Source organism: Zingiber officinale, chromosome 7B, assembly GCF_018446385.1.
Source record: "Zingiber officinale cultivar Zhangliang chromosome 7B, Zo_v1.1, whole genome shotgun sequence".
Classification (NCBI taxonomy): Eukaryota; Viridiplantae; Streptophyta; class Magnoliopsida; order Zingiberales; family Zingiberaceae; genus Zingiber; species Zingiber officinale.
In genome coordinates, this window is record NC_055999.1 from 6,474,362 (window position 1) to 6,488,305 (window position 13,944).

General features: G+C 44.9%; 2 protein-coding genes across 2 annotated transcripts; one reads left to right on the forward strand and one right to left on the reverse strand.

Moving 5' to 3' along the window:
- Positions 1-6,628: 6,628 nt before the first annotated feature.
- LOC122004117 (pentatricopeptide repeat-containing protein At5g46100-like) lies at positions 6,629-7,488 on the reverse strand. The gene is made up of 3 exons (XM_042559049.1): positions 7,418-7,488; positions 7,279-7,297; positions 6,629-7,192 (listed from the first exon to the last, which is right to left on the reverse strand). The coding sequence occupies exons 1-3, from the start codon at positions 7,486-7,488 to the stop codon at positions 6,629-6,631; spliced, it is 654 nt and encodes a 217-aa protein (XP_042414983.1).
- A 2,978-nt stretch (positions 7,489-10,466) lies between these two features.
- On the forward strand, positions 10,467-11,305 carry LOC122003539 (phylloplanin-like). The gene is made up of 2 exons (XM_042558643.1): positions 10,467-10,709; positions 10,815-11,305. Exons 1-2 carry the CDS (start codon positions 10,523-10,525, stop codon positions 11,099-11,101), a joined length of 474 nt encoding a protein of 157 aa, XP_042414577.1. The 5' UTR covers positions 10,467-10,522; the 3' UTR covers positions 11,102-11,305.
- The last annotated feature ends 2,639 nt before the right edge of the window (positions 11,306-13,944 follow it).

Sequence of the window (13,944 nt, forward strand, 5' to 3'; positions counted from 1 at the left end):
ATAAAGAGAGTGATGGTCGAGCAAAGTCGTGAGCGCGACCGAAAACATGCCGACCGAGCGATAATAAATCGCGACCTGACAATAAAGAGAGTGATGGTCGAGCAAAGTCGTGAGCGCGACCGAAAACGTGCCGACTGAGCGATAATAAATCATGACCTGGCAATAAAGAGCATGATGGTCGGGCAAAGTCGAGAGCGTGACCAAGCGAAAATACATCATAACTGGGCAATCGAAAAATGTCGATTCAAAAATAGAGAGAATCTCTATCGAGCAGAATAAGAATGAGCGGGCGATGTCGAGTGCGCAATCGAGAAAAATATTAAGCGATAGGCCGATCGGCGTAAAACGAGTAGCCGAGTGGTACCAGCGAATGGTCGAGCAAATGACTAAGCAACAACGATGAGCGAAACGTGAAGGGCAGAGCGACAAGTGAGCGGTGGATGCTGACCCAGCCACAGCGGTGAACGAAACGCGGATGCCGAGAGTCGGACAGAGCGGCGAGCGAAGCGAATATGATAAGTGTCGGGCAGAGCGACGAGCGAAGCGGTGAGCGCCGATCGGGCAACAGCGACGAGCAAAGCACGGATGATAAGTGCCGAGCAGAGCGACGAGTGAAGCGGTGAGCACCGATCGGGCCACAACGATGAGTGAAATGCGGATGATAAGTGCCGAGCAGAGCGGCGAGTGAAGCGGTGAGCACCGATCGGGCAAGAGTGACGAGCAAAGCACGGATGATAAGTGTCGAGCAGAGCGGCGAGTGAAACGGTGAGCGTCGATCGGGCCACAACGATGAGCGAAATGCGGATGATAAGTGCCTAGCAGAGCAGCGAGTGAAGCGGTGAGCGCCGATCGAGCCACAACGATGAGCGAAACGCGGATGATAAGTGTCGAGCAGAGCGGCGAGTGAAGCGGTGAGCACTGATCGGGCCACAGCGATGAGCGAAATGCGGATGATAAGTGCCGAGCAGAGCAGCGAGTGAAGCGGTGAGTGCCGACCGAGAGGTCGTTGGGCGTAAGGGCATACTCACTTATAACTCGCACTGGGGCGAGAGTCTAGGACCCGACCTGGACGGTCGTTGGGCGTGAGAGCATGCTCACTTATAACTCGCACTAGGGCGAGAGTCTGGGACCCGACCTGGACGGTCGTTGGGCGTGAGAGCATGCTCACTTATAACTCGCACTGGGGCGAGAGTCTGGGACGACCGACTTGGAAAGGTCGTTGGGCGCGAAAGCCTTGCTCACTTATAACTCGCACTGGGGCGAGAGTCTGGGACCCGACCTGGACGGTCGTTGGGCGTGAGAGCATGCTCACTTATAACTCACACTGGGGCGAGAGTCTGGGACGACCGACCTGGAAAGGTCGTTGGGCGTGAGAGTCTTGCTCACTTATAACTCGCACTGGAGTGAGAGTCTGGGACCCGACCTGGAAAGGTCGTTGGGCGTGAGAGCCTTGCTCACTTATAACTCACACTGGAGTGAGAGTCTGGGACCCGACCTGGAAAGGTCGTTGGGCGTGAGAGCCTTGCTCACTTATAACTCACACTGGGGCGAGAGTCTGGAGGCGTGAGAGCAGAGTTCACTTATAACTCGCACTGAGATGAGAGTCTGAGACAGCCGACAGGGAAGGTCGTTGGGGGGTTGAGCGTGAGAGCAGTGCTCACTTATAACTCGCACTGAGGCGAGAGTCTGGAATCCCGACCGAGAGGTGATCTGGAGGCCTGACCAGTACTTGATCTGGAGACCTGGCCAAGAATTGATCTGAAGGTCTGACCAGGACCTGACCTGGAGACCTGACCGGGAAACATTCTGAATGCCTGACAAAGAAGCAATCTGGAGGCCTGACCCGGAATTGATCTGGAGATCTGACCAGGACTTAATCTGGAGACCTGATCAGGAAACAGTCTTAAGGCCTAATAAAAAAGCAATCTGAAGGTCTGACCCGGAATTGATCTAGAGATCTGACCGGGACTTGGTTTGGAGGACCGACCGGGAATTGGTCTGGAAGACCGACCGGGAATTGGTCTGGAGGACTGACCGAGAGATCGTTAGCGATACTCCGATCCGAGACCGGTGGTGATACTCTGGTCCGAGACCAGTGGTGATATCTCGACCCCGAATGGGGGAGGATAAGCCTTGAAGCCCCTAGAAGTGAAGCCTGTAGCAACATGAGGGAATAAAGCCTTTGTCATACCTGATCGCGTATCATACATGATCGCGGAGTGGTGTCAGCCGACTGAGGATCTATCTTGGTCCCTCCACTCCCAAATACCCGTGGAGCGAGGGGAGAAGATAGAGAGCGTGAAGCCGATATAAGGGAGTAGAGTCCATAGCCATAGAAGGAAGCAGAGCACCATGGGTGAAGGAAGCAACACCTGTAGATGTAAGAGGCTGCACAATAAGTGAAGGATGCAAAACATATAATAATAATAGAGTAAAGCGCCTATAGCAGCAAGAGAATACTGAGCCCCATGGTGAAGGGTACTGAGCCTGTAGCCATAAGAGGATGCAGAGCCTCATAGTGAAGGGTGCAGAGACTATAACACACCTGATCGGGGAGCTAGAACCTTGGTCCCTAATCAGAGAGTAAGGCCCCTAGCCTGTAATCAAAGAGCGAGACCCCTAGATTCTGATCGGGAAGTGGTACTACGAGTCAATGATCGGGGAGCTGTGTCCCTAGTGTATGAGCGGGGAGCTGTGTCCTAAGTGTATGTGCGGGGAGCTGGCCCCCTAGTGTCCGATCAAAAATCGAAGGCCCTAGTCTTTGATCAAGGAACTAGGATTTTACTCTCTTATCAGGGAGCTATATCAGTTCCTATAATCATAAAAAGGGAGCAGAGCTTGTAGCGTACCTGATCGGGAAGCCGTGTCAATCGGCTAAGGATTTGTGTCGGTCTCTTAACTCCCGAATACCCGTGGAGTCAGGGAAAAAACATAACGGAAAAACTAACCTGTCAGCCAGTTGAAGCTCCACTCGATCCCTCGACTCCCGAATATCGGTGGAGTGAGGATAGAATATAATATATGCGTCGAGATCCTCCGGGATTTTGATAATAGCAGAGAACCTCCCGACGTCATCCATCTTCACGTTCCAGAACAGGTGAAGGATGTTCTCACAGACGGCGTCAAATTTGATCCCGTCCGGAAGCTGAGTCAGATGGACCGTCGGGTGAGGTGGATGGAATGTTGACTGAATCACAACATCCCGGAGGGGGGTATGCTGAGATCGCTTCTGTGTTGACCAAGTCTTCAGAAGTTCTCTGGTCAACGCTACCCTGCAGCCAGCGACCGGGTTGACCCGGCCCCCGATACCCCAATACTCGAGGCAGATCCAACGAATATGTGAGTACAAGACTAAGCCATAAAATAATGAAATATGCATAGAATATGAACGGAGAACGTACCCTGGCCCAGGGGGCGCCCTCGGATGGGACGCGGTGCGAGTTGTCGGGACCCGGAAGAGTAGACGACGCCCGATCAGGATGGAGAGTTGGATCTGACGACGAGAAGCTGAACGAGGTACGGACCCGGAAGACGAGCTGCAGGTCGGGATATAATACTGGCACATAGACCGGGATAAGGCACTGGCACGCAGACCGGGATACGACATCGGCATGCAGGCCGGGATAGAATATCGGCACGCAGGTTGGGATATGACTTCGCACGCAGGCCGGGATACGAGATCGGCACGCAGACCGGGACACGCGATCGGCACGCAGGCCGGGAAACGACATACAGACAAGCGCAGCGCATAGGTTGGAACACGTGGCACAAGCCAGATTGGGACAAAATCGGAACACAATAATGGCACGCAGGTCGGGGGCCTACAACGACGAGGAAGCTACGCCGTATAAGCGTCGGAATCTTAAAGGCGACGACCCTTAGCCATAACACGGTGAGAGTAGCAATTGCGTCGCAAAGGCCCTAATTATGAGGGTGAACAGTAGTGTCAGGCACGACTCAAACAAATACGATGTCGACACGGAGAAGGAGAAAGGGTTGCCGACGTTTGCAATGGGGGTCATGATGCGCAAGTGGAACAGAGAGGAAGTGGTGGCTGGAAGTTGCTGCCGGCGAGAGAGGAAGCGGCAGCAGCGTGCGTCCAGCGGCGACGTCGCAAGGAGGAGGGATAGAGAGGCTGTCGGTTCGGCTGGTGAGCTCAAGCGGCTAGGGCTGCGAGATAGAGAGAAAGGGATGTGGTGAGGGGCTGTAGCGCCGGCGGCTTCGTCGGCGTCAACCCCCCTCCCGAGCATCTCCTGTCAGTGGTGTCGTCGAGAGAGACGAAGGAGGAGGAGGTGGAGAGGAGCAGGCGTAGCGGCCAATAACGGCTCCGGCGAGGATCGTGAGAGGGAGGTAGAGGCACGGTGAGGAGAGGGAGACGAGAAGAGGTGAAGACTGGCGGTGGCTGGTGTCGGAGCCGGTAAGGAGGAGAAAGCAGAGGAAGCTCCAAACGAACTCCCCTTCCTCTGCATGCTACAGTCTCCTTTCCCTTAAAACCCTATACAACCCAAAGACAAAACTGCCCCTCCATATCCTTTTAATTACGTCTCCACCCCTAACCCATATCCACATCACCATTATTGTCTATACATTTTTAAAAGAGAAATGATATGCATCTCGAAATACCTTCTCGAATTCATATCTCGACTGATGTGGATTCCTGCGTGGGCATGACACGTCAGCACTAATTTTGGGGTTTTTTCACTCTGTGTCGCTCGATTCGCGCTCATTTCTCGCCGCAATCCTTCCTCCTTGCCCTAAAACACACTCTTTCTCGTCGTCTCCTTGCCGCCGCTCTTTCTCTCCGCTCTCTACCCCGATCGAACTCCCGGCGATGCTCTCTGCGCCCTCTGCTCTCTGCTCTCTGTGGTCCTAACTCTCGACGCTCTCTGCTCGCCGCTCTCCCTTCCCATCGAACGTCCGACGGCCAAAGACTCTCGACACTCTCTGCTCGCCGCTCTCCCTTCCCATCGAACGTCCGGCGGCCAAAGACTCTCGACGCTCTCTGCTCGCCGCTCTCCCTTCCCATCGAACGTCCGACGGCCAAAGACTCTTCCCCTAGCCCTCCCCTGCCCTAAATCTGCCCTGGTATTTTCCTTAGCTGATTTAGTTGGATCTTAAGATTTTTTTTATTGGATCTAAACGCCACTTGATTTTCTTCTGTTTAGCTGCTCGCCTCGCACTTCCATTGTGTAGATCAAAATAGGGTCGATCAAATTTCATTGTGATAGAGATTCTTGCTTTGTACATTCATTAGTGTAGCCTGTGTATGGAAGCTCTCCTTCCATCAGTTTTTCCTTGTGTGGCATCATCAAGTGTTTAAATTAGGTTGGGATTGGTTGGAAATATTTAAGAGATGGAGATTCTTCTTAATGAGATGATTAATTTACAACTCGACAATACAAATCAAGTGTTTGGTTCCATGATTGATTCTTTTTGTGTAAATTGCAGGGAAGTTGAATTTTTACTGGTATTCAGATATTCAATTTGTGATATCTGCCGTGATATAACCATTACATTTGCTTAATGTCTGTGGAAGAGTTTATATTGAAAATTGTTACAACATGTTGCATTTTATCTGAGAATAAGTTATCTAAGTTGCAGCATGTCTTAATAGCTATAGTTCTCTATTGTTATCAGGTTGTAATCACCTTTATAGTTTCTTATCTATTTAATATGAAATATGTTCATTGTAATTTGCAGATTTGATTAAAAATCCACAATTTTAGCAATCGTAGCATGGAGGAAAGTCGTTTCGGATAGGTCAGTGTTTATAAAGACCAATGTTTAGAGTTTTGTGTGTTTGGTTTAGTAAATTTTTAAAATAAAACATGAGAGAGACCAGTACTGTGCTGACAGACATCTCTTATAACTTTAGTATTTGGATGTATGTTCTTTACCATCTGGATGTATGGTCATCGCAAAATAGCTTATTTCCTATTTTTGAATTGATTTAGCATATAATCTATGAGCATTAAAAAATATTTGAATCTAAGTAATTCTTGTTTGCTTAATAGGTTGTTATTTGATGGCATCATCAAAGTATAGCTCCATCGACAATACAAAATTTGAACATGTACCATGTAGAGATTGCGGACGAAGAACATTGGTATGTGTTTCTAGATCGAGTAAAAATCCCGGAAGGAGGTATTATGGATGTGCCAACATGGCTTGCAAAAGTGAGTGGTAGCTGATACTTTGTCTAATGAAGACAGAAGTGAAATATGTCATGGAAGGTTAGGAAGAATAGAGTCAAGGTTAGACAATGAATACATTGCTTCTCGTGGGCATAATCTAGGAAATTGGAATGTACCATCAGTGGTCTGGATATTAGTTATAGTGAATTTAACTCTTTTGGCTGTATATCTTATTACTTTGTTAGTTCGGTCTTGTTAATTAGTGTTGAGTAATGTTGTTGTTGTAATATGACAGATTAAATGTTTGTAATAACCAGCTTAAGACTAATTAGTTTATTAGTTTAGATGGTTAATTAGTGTTGACTAATGTTGGTACTGTAATGTGATAGGATAATTTGTTTTTAGTTAAGATGGATAATGCAGAACTTGTTATATACCGGTTTGATCATTTTATAATGATTTTTTGTGCGTTCTTCTTTTTGGACTTGTTCTTACTAGTACCCATTTTGTAATGGTTTGATCATTTTGTAATGATATATAGCTGCCTCTTGATATCTACTAGCATTGCAGAGACCCTTGAGCAAGGCATTGTAAGGTTCAACTTGCACAACGTCCTTCCTATCTAAGAAGGTCATAGCCTCATTCAACTTCACAAATTTGCAAAGCCCATTGACAACATCTGTGTATGTAACAGTTAGAGGAGTAAATCCCCAGTTTTTTATTTCTTGAAGAAATTCTCTTGCAGTCTCAAGTTGTCGGTTGTTACATAAACATTGGATTAAATGTTTATACAAATATAAATCTTGATCACCCTTTATATTTCCCTTCATCCTTAACAATTTAATGCCTTCCTCAAATCTGTTGATGCTGCAAAGAAGAGGCATAACATTATAATAAAAGTTCGGAAGATGAGTGCAACCAGACTCGAGCATCTGCTGAAATACATTATGTGAAATTGGGCCCTTTATAAGATAATTTAATGTGACAACATCTGGAAGAATCCCCGATTTTACCATTTCTTTATATACAAACATTACAATGATGAAAAAAAATTTCCACTGTGTGAGAAAAAAGTATCTAAAAGTCTGTTGTAGCATGTTGAGATGGATGGTTGCTGTTTTGCTAAAATTGAATATCTGAATACCAGTAAAGCTTCAAATTCCCTGCAATTTACACAAAAAGAATCAATAATGGAGCCAAAACACTTGATTTGAGTAGAAGCTCATTTGAATGCTTTAAGAGCTAAGGTTACATCCAACATAGAATCCAACACATGAACTAACCTCTGAGGATGAAGGCCACCTTTAAGGGCCTGCACTACAGATATAAACTCCGCAGTATCTAGATTGACCATGTGCAGCAGTTGCATATGAAAATGTACGATAATTTAGAGAAATCCAGACGAAGGCAGGCTTGGGAATGGTTAAATTATAAAACTTGGTTATCATTTCATCAAACAATGGATATGCAAAGAGTCCTTCCCTCTTAAACAATGGATATGCAAAGAGAAATTAAGTCTTAGCCGCTTGTTAAAATGGCATGCATAGCTACACTTAACCATCACACAGCATTGAACAAGCTTAGAAACATAAGAAACCAGTATCATATCACACAACATTGAACAAGCTTAGAAACATAAGAAACAAGTATCATATAGATAGATCAAGATCCATATATTGTGTTTCAAGGAAAAAAATTTGAGACATCCTGATCTGGCTTAAACTTCTTGACTTCCCTTCTTGACTTCCAAAGCTTTGGCTTGGCACACTGCCTTCTTAGCCCCTGACAAGCCTGGGTGTGGCAGGAAGCTCTCCACTTGTTTCAAACCCTTTCCTCCGAATGTCGCCAAGTGTAAGAATACCCTCAAGAAAGTCTTCGTGATCAATGATAAGAACACAAGTTTGTTGTTTGTCATGCATAAGCACAATGGCATCCTTTAGTATAGTAGTTGTATGAACTTTAGCATAGGTCTTTGACATGGCTAAAGAAACCTGGAGGAGAAAATAAATGTTTATGTGAAGCCAAACAAATTAAGAAGCACTAGTTGGGCTAGTAAGAAAGCTCTCTCATTACATTCGCCACTACCAATAAATTCATACCTTAAGGTCATCTAGCAGCATTTCATTGTTGATAGTGCCGACCTATCCGAAACAACGACTTTCCTCCATGCTACGATTGCTAAAATTATGGATTTTTAATCAAATCTGCAAATTACAATGAACATATTTCATATTAAATAGATAAGAAACTATAAAGGTGATTACAACCTGATAACAATAGAGAACTATAGCTGTTAAGATAGGCTGCAACTTAGATAACTTATTCTCAGATAAAATGCAACATGTTGTAACAATTTTCAATATAAACTCTTCCACAGACATTAAGCAAATGTAATGGTTATATCACGGCAGATATCATAAATTGAATATCTGAATACCAGTAAAACTTCAACTTCCTTGCAATTTACACAAAAAGAATCAATCATGGAACCAAACACTTGATTTGTATTGTCGAGTTGTAACTTAATCATCTCATTAAGAAGAATCTCCATCTCTTAAATATTTCCAACCAATCCCAACCTAATTTAAACACTTGATGATGCCACATAAGGAAAAACTGATGGAAGGAGAGCTTCCATACACAGGCTACACTAATGAATGTACAAAGTAAGAATCTCTATCACAATGAAATTTGATCGACCCTATTTTGATCTACACAATGGAAGTGTGAGGCGAGCAGCTAAACAGAAGAAAATCGAGCGGCGTTTAGATCCAACAAAAAAAATCTTAAGATCCAACTAAATCAGCTAAGGAAAATACCAGGGCAGATTTAGGGCAGGGGAGGGCTAGGGGAAGAGTCTTTGGCAGTCGGACGTTCAATGGGAAGGGAGAGCGGAGAGCAGAGAGCATCGAGAGTCTTTGGCCGCCGGACGCTCGATGGGAAGGGAGAGCGGCGAGCAGAGAGAGTCGAGAGTCTTTGGCCGTCGGACGTTCGATGAGAAGGGAGAGCGGCGAGCAGAGAGCGTCGAGAGTTAGGACCACAGAGAGCAGAGGGCGCAGAGAGCATCGCCGGGAGTTCGATCGGGGCAGAGAGCGGAGAGAAAGAGCGGCGGCAAGGAGGAAGGATTGCGGCGAGAAATGAGCGCGAATCGAGCGACGCAGAGTGAAAAAACCCCAAAATTAGTGCTGACGTGTCATGCCCACGGAGGAATCCACATCAGTCGAGATATGAATTCGAGAAGGTATTTCGAGATGAATATCATTTCTCTTTTTAAAAATGTGTTTATGTTTTTTTTGTTTGTAGTAAAGAGTCTTGCACTTAGGCTGTTTGTTAGACAATAATTCATTAAAAATATTTTTATTATTTAAATAATATTAAATTTTATCCTATATAATTGATGCGTTAAAAACAAAATATTTTTTTTTTTTTTTTCAGTTTTACAAATCTTATATGATATCCTCAATCAATTAACAGTTCATCATAGTTATTAACTCTAAATGTAACTCATTCATCCTAATTAGATCGTGCAACTTATTCTGCCCACTCAGTTGTCTAGCTCAGCTCCTTTGTCAACTTAGATTGATTAATCTGTTTAACCTAATTAGATCGTGCAACATCTCCTTGCCAATTCGCTGGATCCGTCTAATTTGGCCCACTTTAATAACTCGTGTGCCCACCTGATTTCATTGTCTCACCAAAGTTGACCAACTTGCCTAGACAAATTGATATGCTCCAACGTTAGCATGAATCGAAAGAATGAAGAGACTTACAATTATAAATAAAGAAAATAATGTTGGAGCATGATCTTAATTGCTCCACCATGATATTCTCCTTTGCACTGACAGATTGCTTAAAGTGTTCTTTTCATCAAGGCGGTTACCATCACACTGCACTCTGGTGGAGCATTGTTGTATTGATTCGGCTGTTAATTATGAAGCCCAAGTAGGATCACGAACGATTTTAAGAGATTTTTTTTTAAAAAAATCTCTCCAAGTGTTTAATTAATTTGTTTTCACCAATGTGCGAGTTCAATATATAAGAACACCGATCGAAACATTAACTCGATTATCACTGAAATTGAAGTCCACACACACACTTCATCTTAAGTCTCATGAGTTTTATTCCGGTCCATCGAGTAATTAATAAGGCCCGGTTATATTGCCATCGATCGCGTGCAGTATATGCTTCTGCTTGCTCTGTCCATATCGTCCACTCCACGAGTGTATATATCACTCACAGACCTTTACACGCCCGAATGGCAATAAGAATGATTCAGAAAGCAGCGTGCATGAATCAGTCGTTGCCTATAAATTCCAACCAAACGGGACGACGCAAATTCATCAACAAGCAATTAATTAACCTCGATCGATCGCCACCATAACTGAAATATGGCTCTGAAGATTGCACTTGTAGCAGCGCTGCTGATGGCTGCATCCGTTGCGCCGCCAGCGGTTTCCCAACTGACTACGCCGCCAGCGGGTTCCCCACTGATTAAAGTCAATGTCGTGGTAAACGGCACGGTGCCTTGCGGCCCCGGCGCCATTAATATCAACCTAACAGCAGCAGTTTTTGCAAGTAAATCTTTAATTTTTTCCCTCTCACTTCAATTTTTGCCCAGATATATATATAACAATATCGTCTCTCTGTATGTCTAATAAATTATCTTGGTCTGAGCCGCAGATGCCACCGTGGTAATGCTATGCGGGCAAGATATCGTCGGCAGCACAGTCAGCGACAGAAACGGAATGTTTTCGTTGCCGATGGCCGCCAATTATACGAAGAATCTGCTCCCCGAGCTCTTAGCCAACTGCAGTCTTGTCGTTCCCACGCCACTCTCCCTTTGTAATTCGTCGCTAAACGGGACCCTCCAGGCGCACTTGCAACTGCACTCCAGCAACCTGAATCTGGGTGGATTTGTTGGTCTGTTCATCAATCTTATCGCCAGGATTTTCCAGTTGATGCCGTGAGATCCAAAAACGATGTTAGAAACGACGCCACGAAGGAATAAATATGGCTATCTATCTATCTATCTACATATATAACTACAGTGGAATAATTATGCATGCACAATGTGTGCATGTATACGTTTCTAAGCATAATGCTGGAACGTCTGATTACTCATCGCCTCATATACTTGTCCTGCATGAATATAAATTATAAGTACCTCTAAAGCTATCCCGGGTTATGATGCTGATGCTATAGTAAACGGTACGAAGGATTCTTTGAGCAATAAGAATTCGAATCTCACCATGTACGTACTCAGATCGATCACTTCCCAAATTAATCAGATCGTAAAATTTAGATGGATGATTACCAAAAAAAAACCTCTCAAGCTTAATTATTTGATTTTAAGTACAACACTACAAGAACTAGGGATTTAGCGACGAATTATTTTATAGCTAATGCATTTTTCTGTCGCTAAAGGTAAATAGCGACGATAAATATTCATCGTTCGTCGCATTATAAACTTTATTTAGCGACGAAAGTTAATATTTCATTGCTAAGATTAACGAAAATACACGAGGGTTACGACAAATGTAGAATAATTCGTCGCTAACCAGATAGTGTTAGCGACGAATTACCCATAATTCACTGCTAACATGTATTAATTTTAGTTGCAAAATTCTCAAATTCATCGTGAAAACTAGATTTCATACTTCATCGCAAATATTTTAAAAAAAATACTGTCAATTGTGATAAGTTTCGATACGATATGATGTAGTTAGCGATGAAACACAGGTAAATCGTAGTGAATAAAAGGTTTAGTGACAATTTCCTCCTAATTCGTCACTAACCCTATTTTTATAAAAAAATAATTTTATTTATTTTCATTCCTATCCTATCCTGTATACAAATTTATAAATTCACAAACGCTTAAACATCATCCCAGCCGGGTGAGCATCCTACCATTTCTTTAAAAAAAAAAAATCTCTCAAACATAATTATTTGATTTTGAGTACAACTAACTAAATTAAATTTGTATCCAAATATCCTCTTTCTCCATAACATGGATTGAAGTTTATTTTAAAAGCAATATATATATTATTGATGCAGATGATGAGTAATTAAGGTTCCTGGGGTGGGCTCTTAGTCGGTCAATAGGGAGTTTAGGTGACATCCTCCAGCTAGCACTTGGTCAACACAAGTTGAGCCAGTGTCCAAACCAGTCTGATCTTAATTTCAAGTCGATCCAAGTTGCCGACCTGCTGACCTTCCAAGATCTCGGCACGTGATAATTACTCATTACAGGGTATGACAGTTACAATGGTACCCATTAATAATTTAAATTAGAAAGTTATAATTGAGGATTAAGAGGAGATTCTAGGATTTCCTTCTTTGTAAAGATAGGGGCTCTCCATCTAAATTTCTATCTTTTTACTTGTTCCCTCTACTAGCGAACCTTTTCATATTTGATGCTCTTCATCAGAAAAAAAAAAAAAAAAAGGGAAGACATAAGCAGGAGATTTTTAAACCGGAATAAATGGGCGCCGTGAGAACGTGAGCGACTAGGATCTTCCCCTCCCGTCCAACTGAAACATAGAAATCTGTTAATTCTTCACGTCAGGTTCTAACAAATTTTAAGCTACCCATGTCACAAAATCTATGTACTCCAAAGTTAATCAATTTCTGCTTATATAATTTGATGCGGATATTGATTAAGGGGACATAGCAGGAATTAGAGAGAAAGGGAGGGCAATTTGATCATTACACAATTTAGGCAAGGGGAATCCTGGTTGAGGGGACTTTTCTTCGTGGTTTTTCTGCCGCCGCCAGGAGGGACGCGAGGGATGCACGCTGCCACCTCCAATCGGCATCGCCTCGTCGGAGGTTCTCGCTGACACCTCGCCACCACCGTCACCAGGAGGTCTTCTTCGTTTTTTCGCTGCCGCCGCCAGGGGAAGGGGCCAACTTCTTTCCCTCACGCTACGCTCCTCGCCGGCGCCGGCCGCCATTCTTCTTCTCCTCCTCGCGCCACTGCCACAAACAAGGGGGTTCGTGGTTCTTCTCCGCCGCCAAGAGGGTAGCCTCTCCCTCATCCTCTTCCTCTTCGCGCCTGCTGCCAAGGTCGTCTCTCTCCCTCTTCACGTCGTTGACAAGGCCACCACCGCCCCAAGCACGGACGCTGCCTTGGAGATTTTCCGTCGCATCCCCCTGCCGACGCCTCCTCTTCTCCCTGCTCACGCACGCCTCTGACTCCCTCTCGTCGTCACCTCCTCTCCACGCCGACGCCACGGAGAGCACTGACGCTGACGGTCTTCCCCTCTTTTGGACAGCGCTGACGTTAGCCAAGGAGGCGATGCCTCCTCCCCTCTCACCAACAGCCTCGTCGGCTGTCCCTATGGCAGGACCGTGTATCTTTGCTGTCGGCTTCGCCGGAACCCCCATCTCTTGCAACCGCCCCAGCACAAATCTTGTTTCTGTTGCCATAGACCCCGTTATTGCCGATCTGACCATGTTTCATTTTCGCTTGTTCCGACCCCGTATTGATCTGACTTGCATGTTGTGTTCCGGCCTTCGAGCAGCAGTTGTATTTCTGTGTGTTTTGTGTCTAGTCTTCTTGTTGTTGTTATAGTCCAACCTGCGTGCCGAGATCCTATTCCAACCTACGCACCGATGTCTTATCCCAATTAGTGTGTCAATGTCTTATCCCGACCTACATGCCAATGTCTTATCCCGATCTGCGTGCTGATGTCATGGCCCGGCTCGCGTGCCAAGGTCGCATCCGATTTTGTGCCACCGCGTTCAGCTCCTCACCGTCATATCCAACCTGCTCATAGTCATCGGCTCTTCCGGATCACAACAACTCGAG

Excerpts from the sequence above, each read along its gene's own strand:
- LOC122003539 (XM_042558643.1), top strand. The coding sequence starts at position 10,523 with ATGGCTCTGAAGATTGCACTTGTAGCAGCGCTGCTGATGGCTGCATCC. Across the intron at positions 10,710-10,814 it reads AACAGCAGCAGTTTTTGCAA|ATGCCACCGTGGTAATGCTA; the intron begins GTAAATCTTTAA and ends TCTGAGCCGCAG.
- LOC122004117 (XM_042559049.1), bottom strand. The coding sequence starts at position 7,488 with ATGGTCAATCTAGATACTGCGGAGTTTATATCTGTAGTGCAGGCCCTT.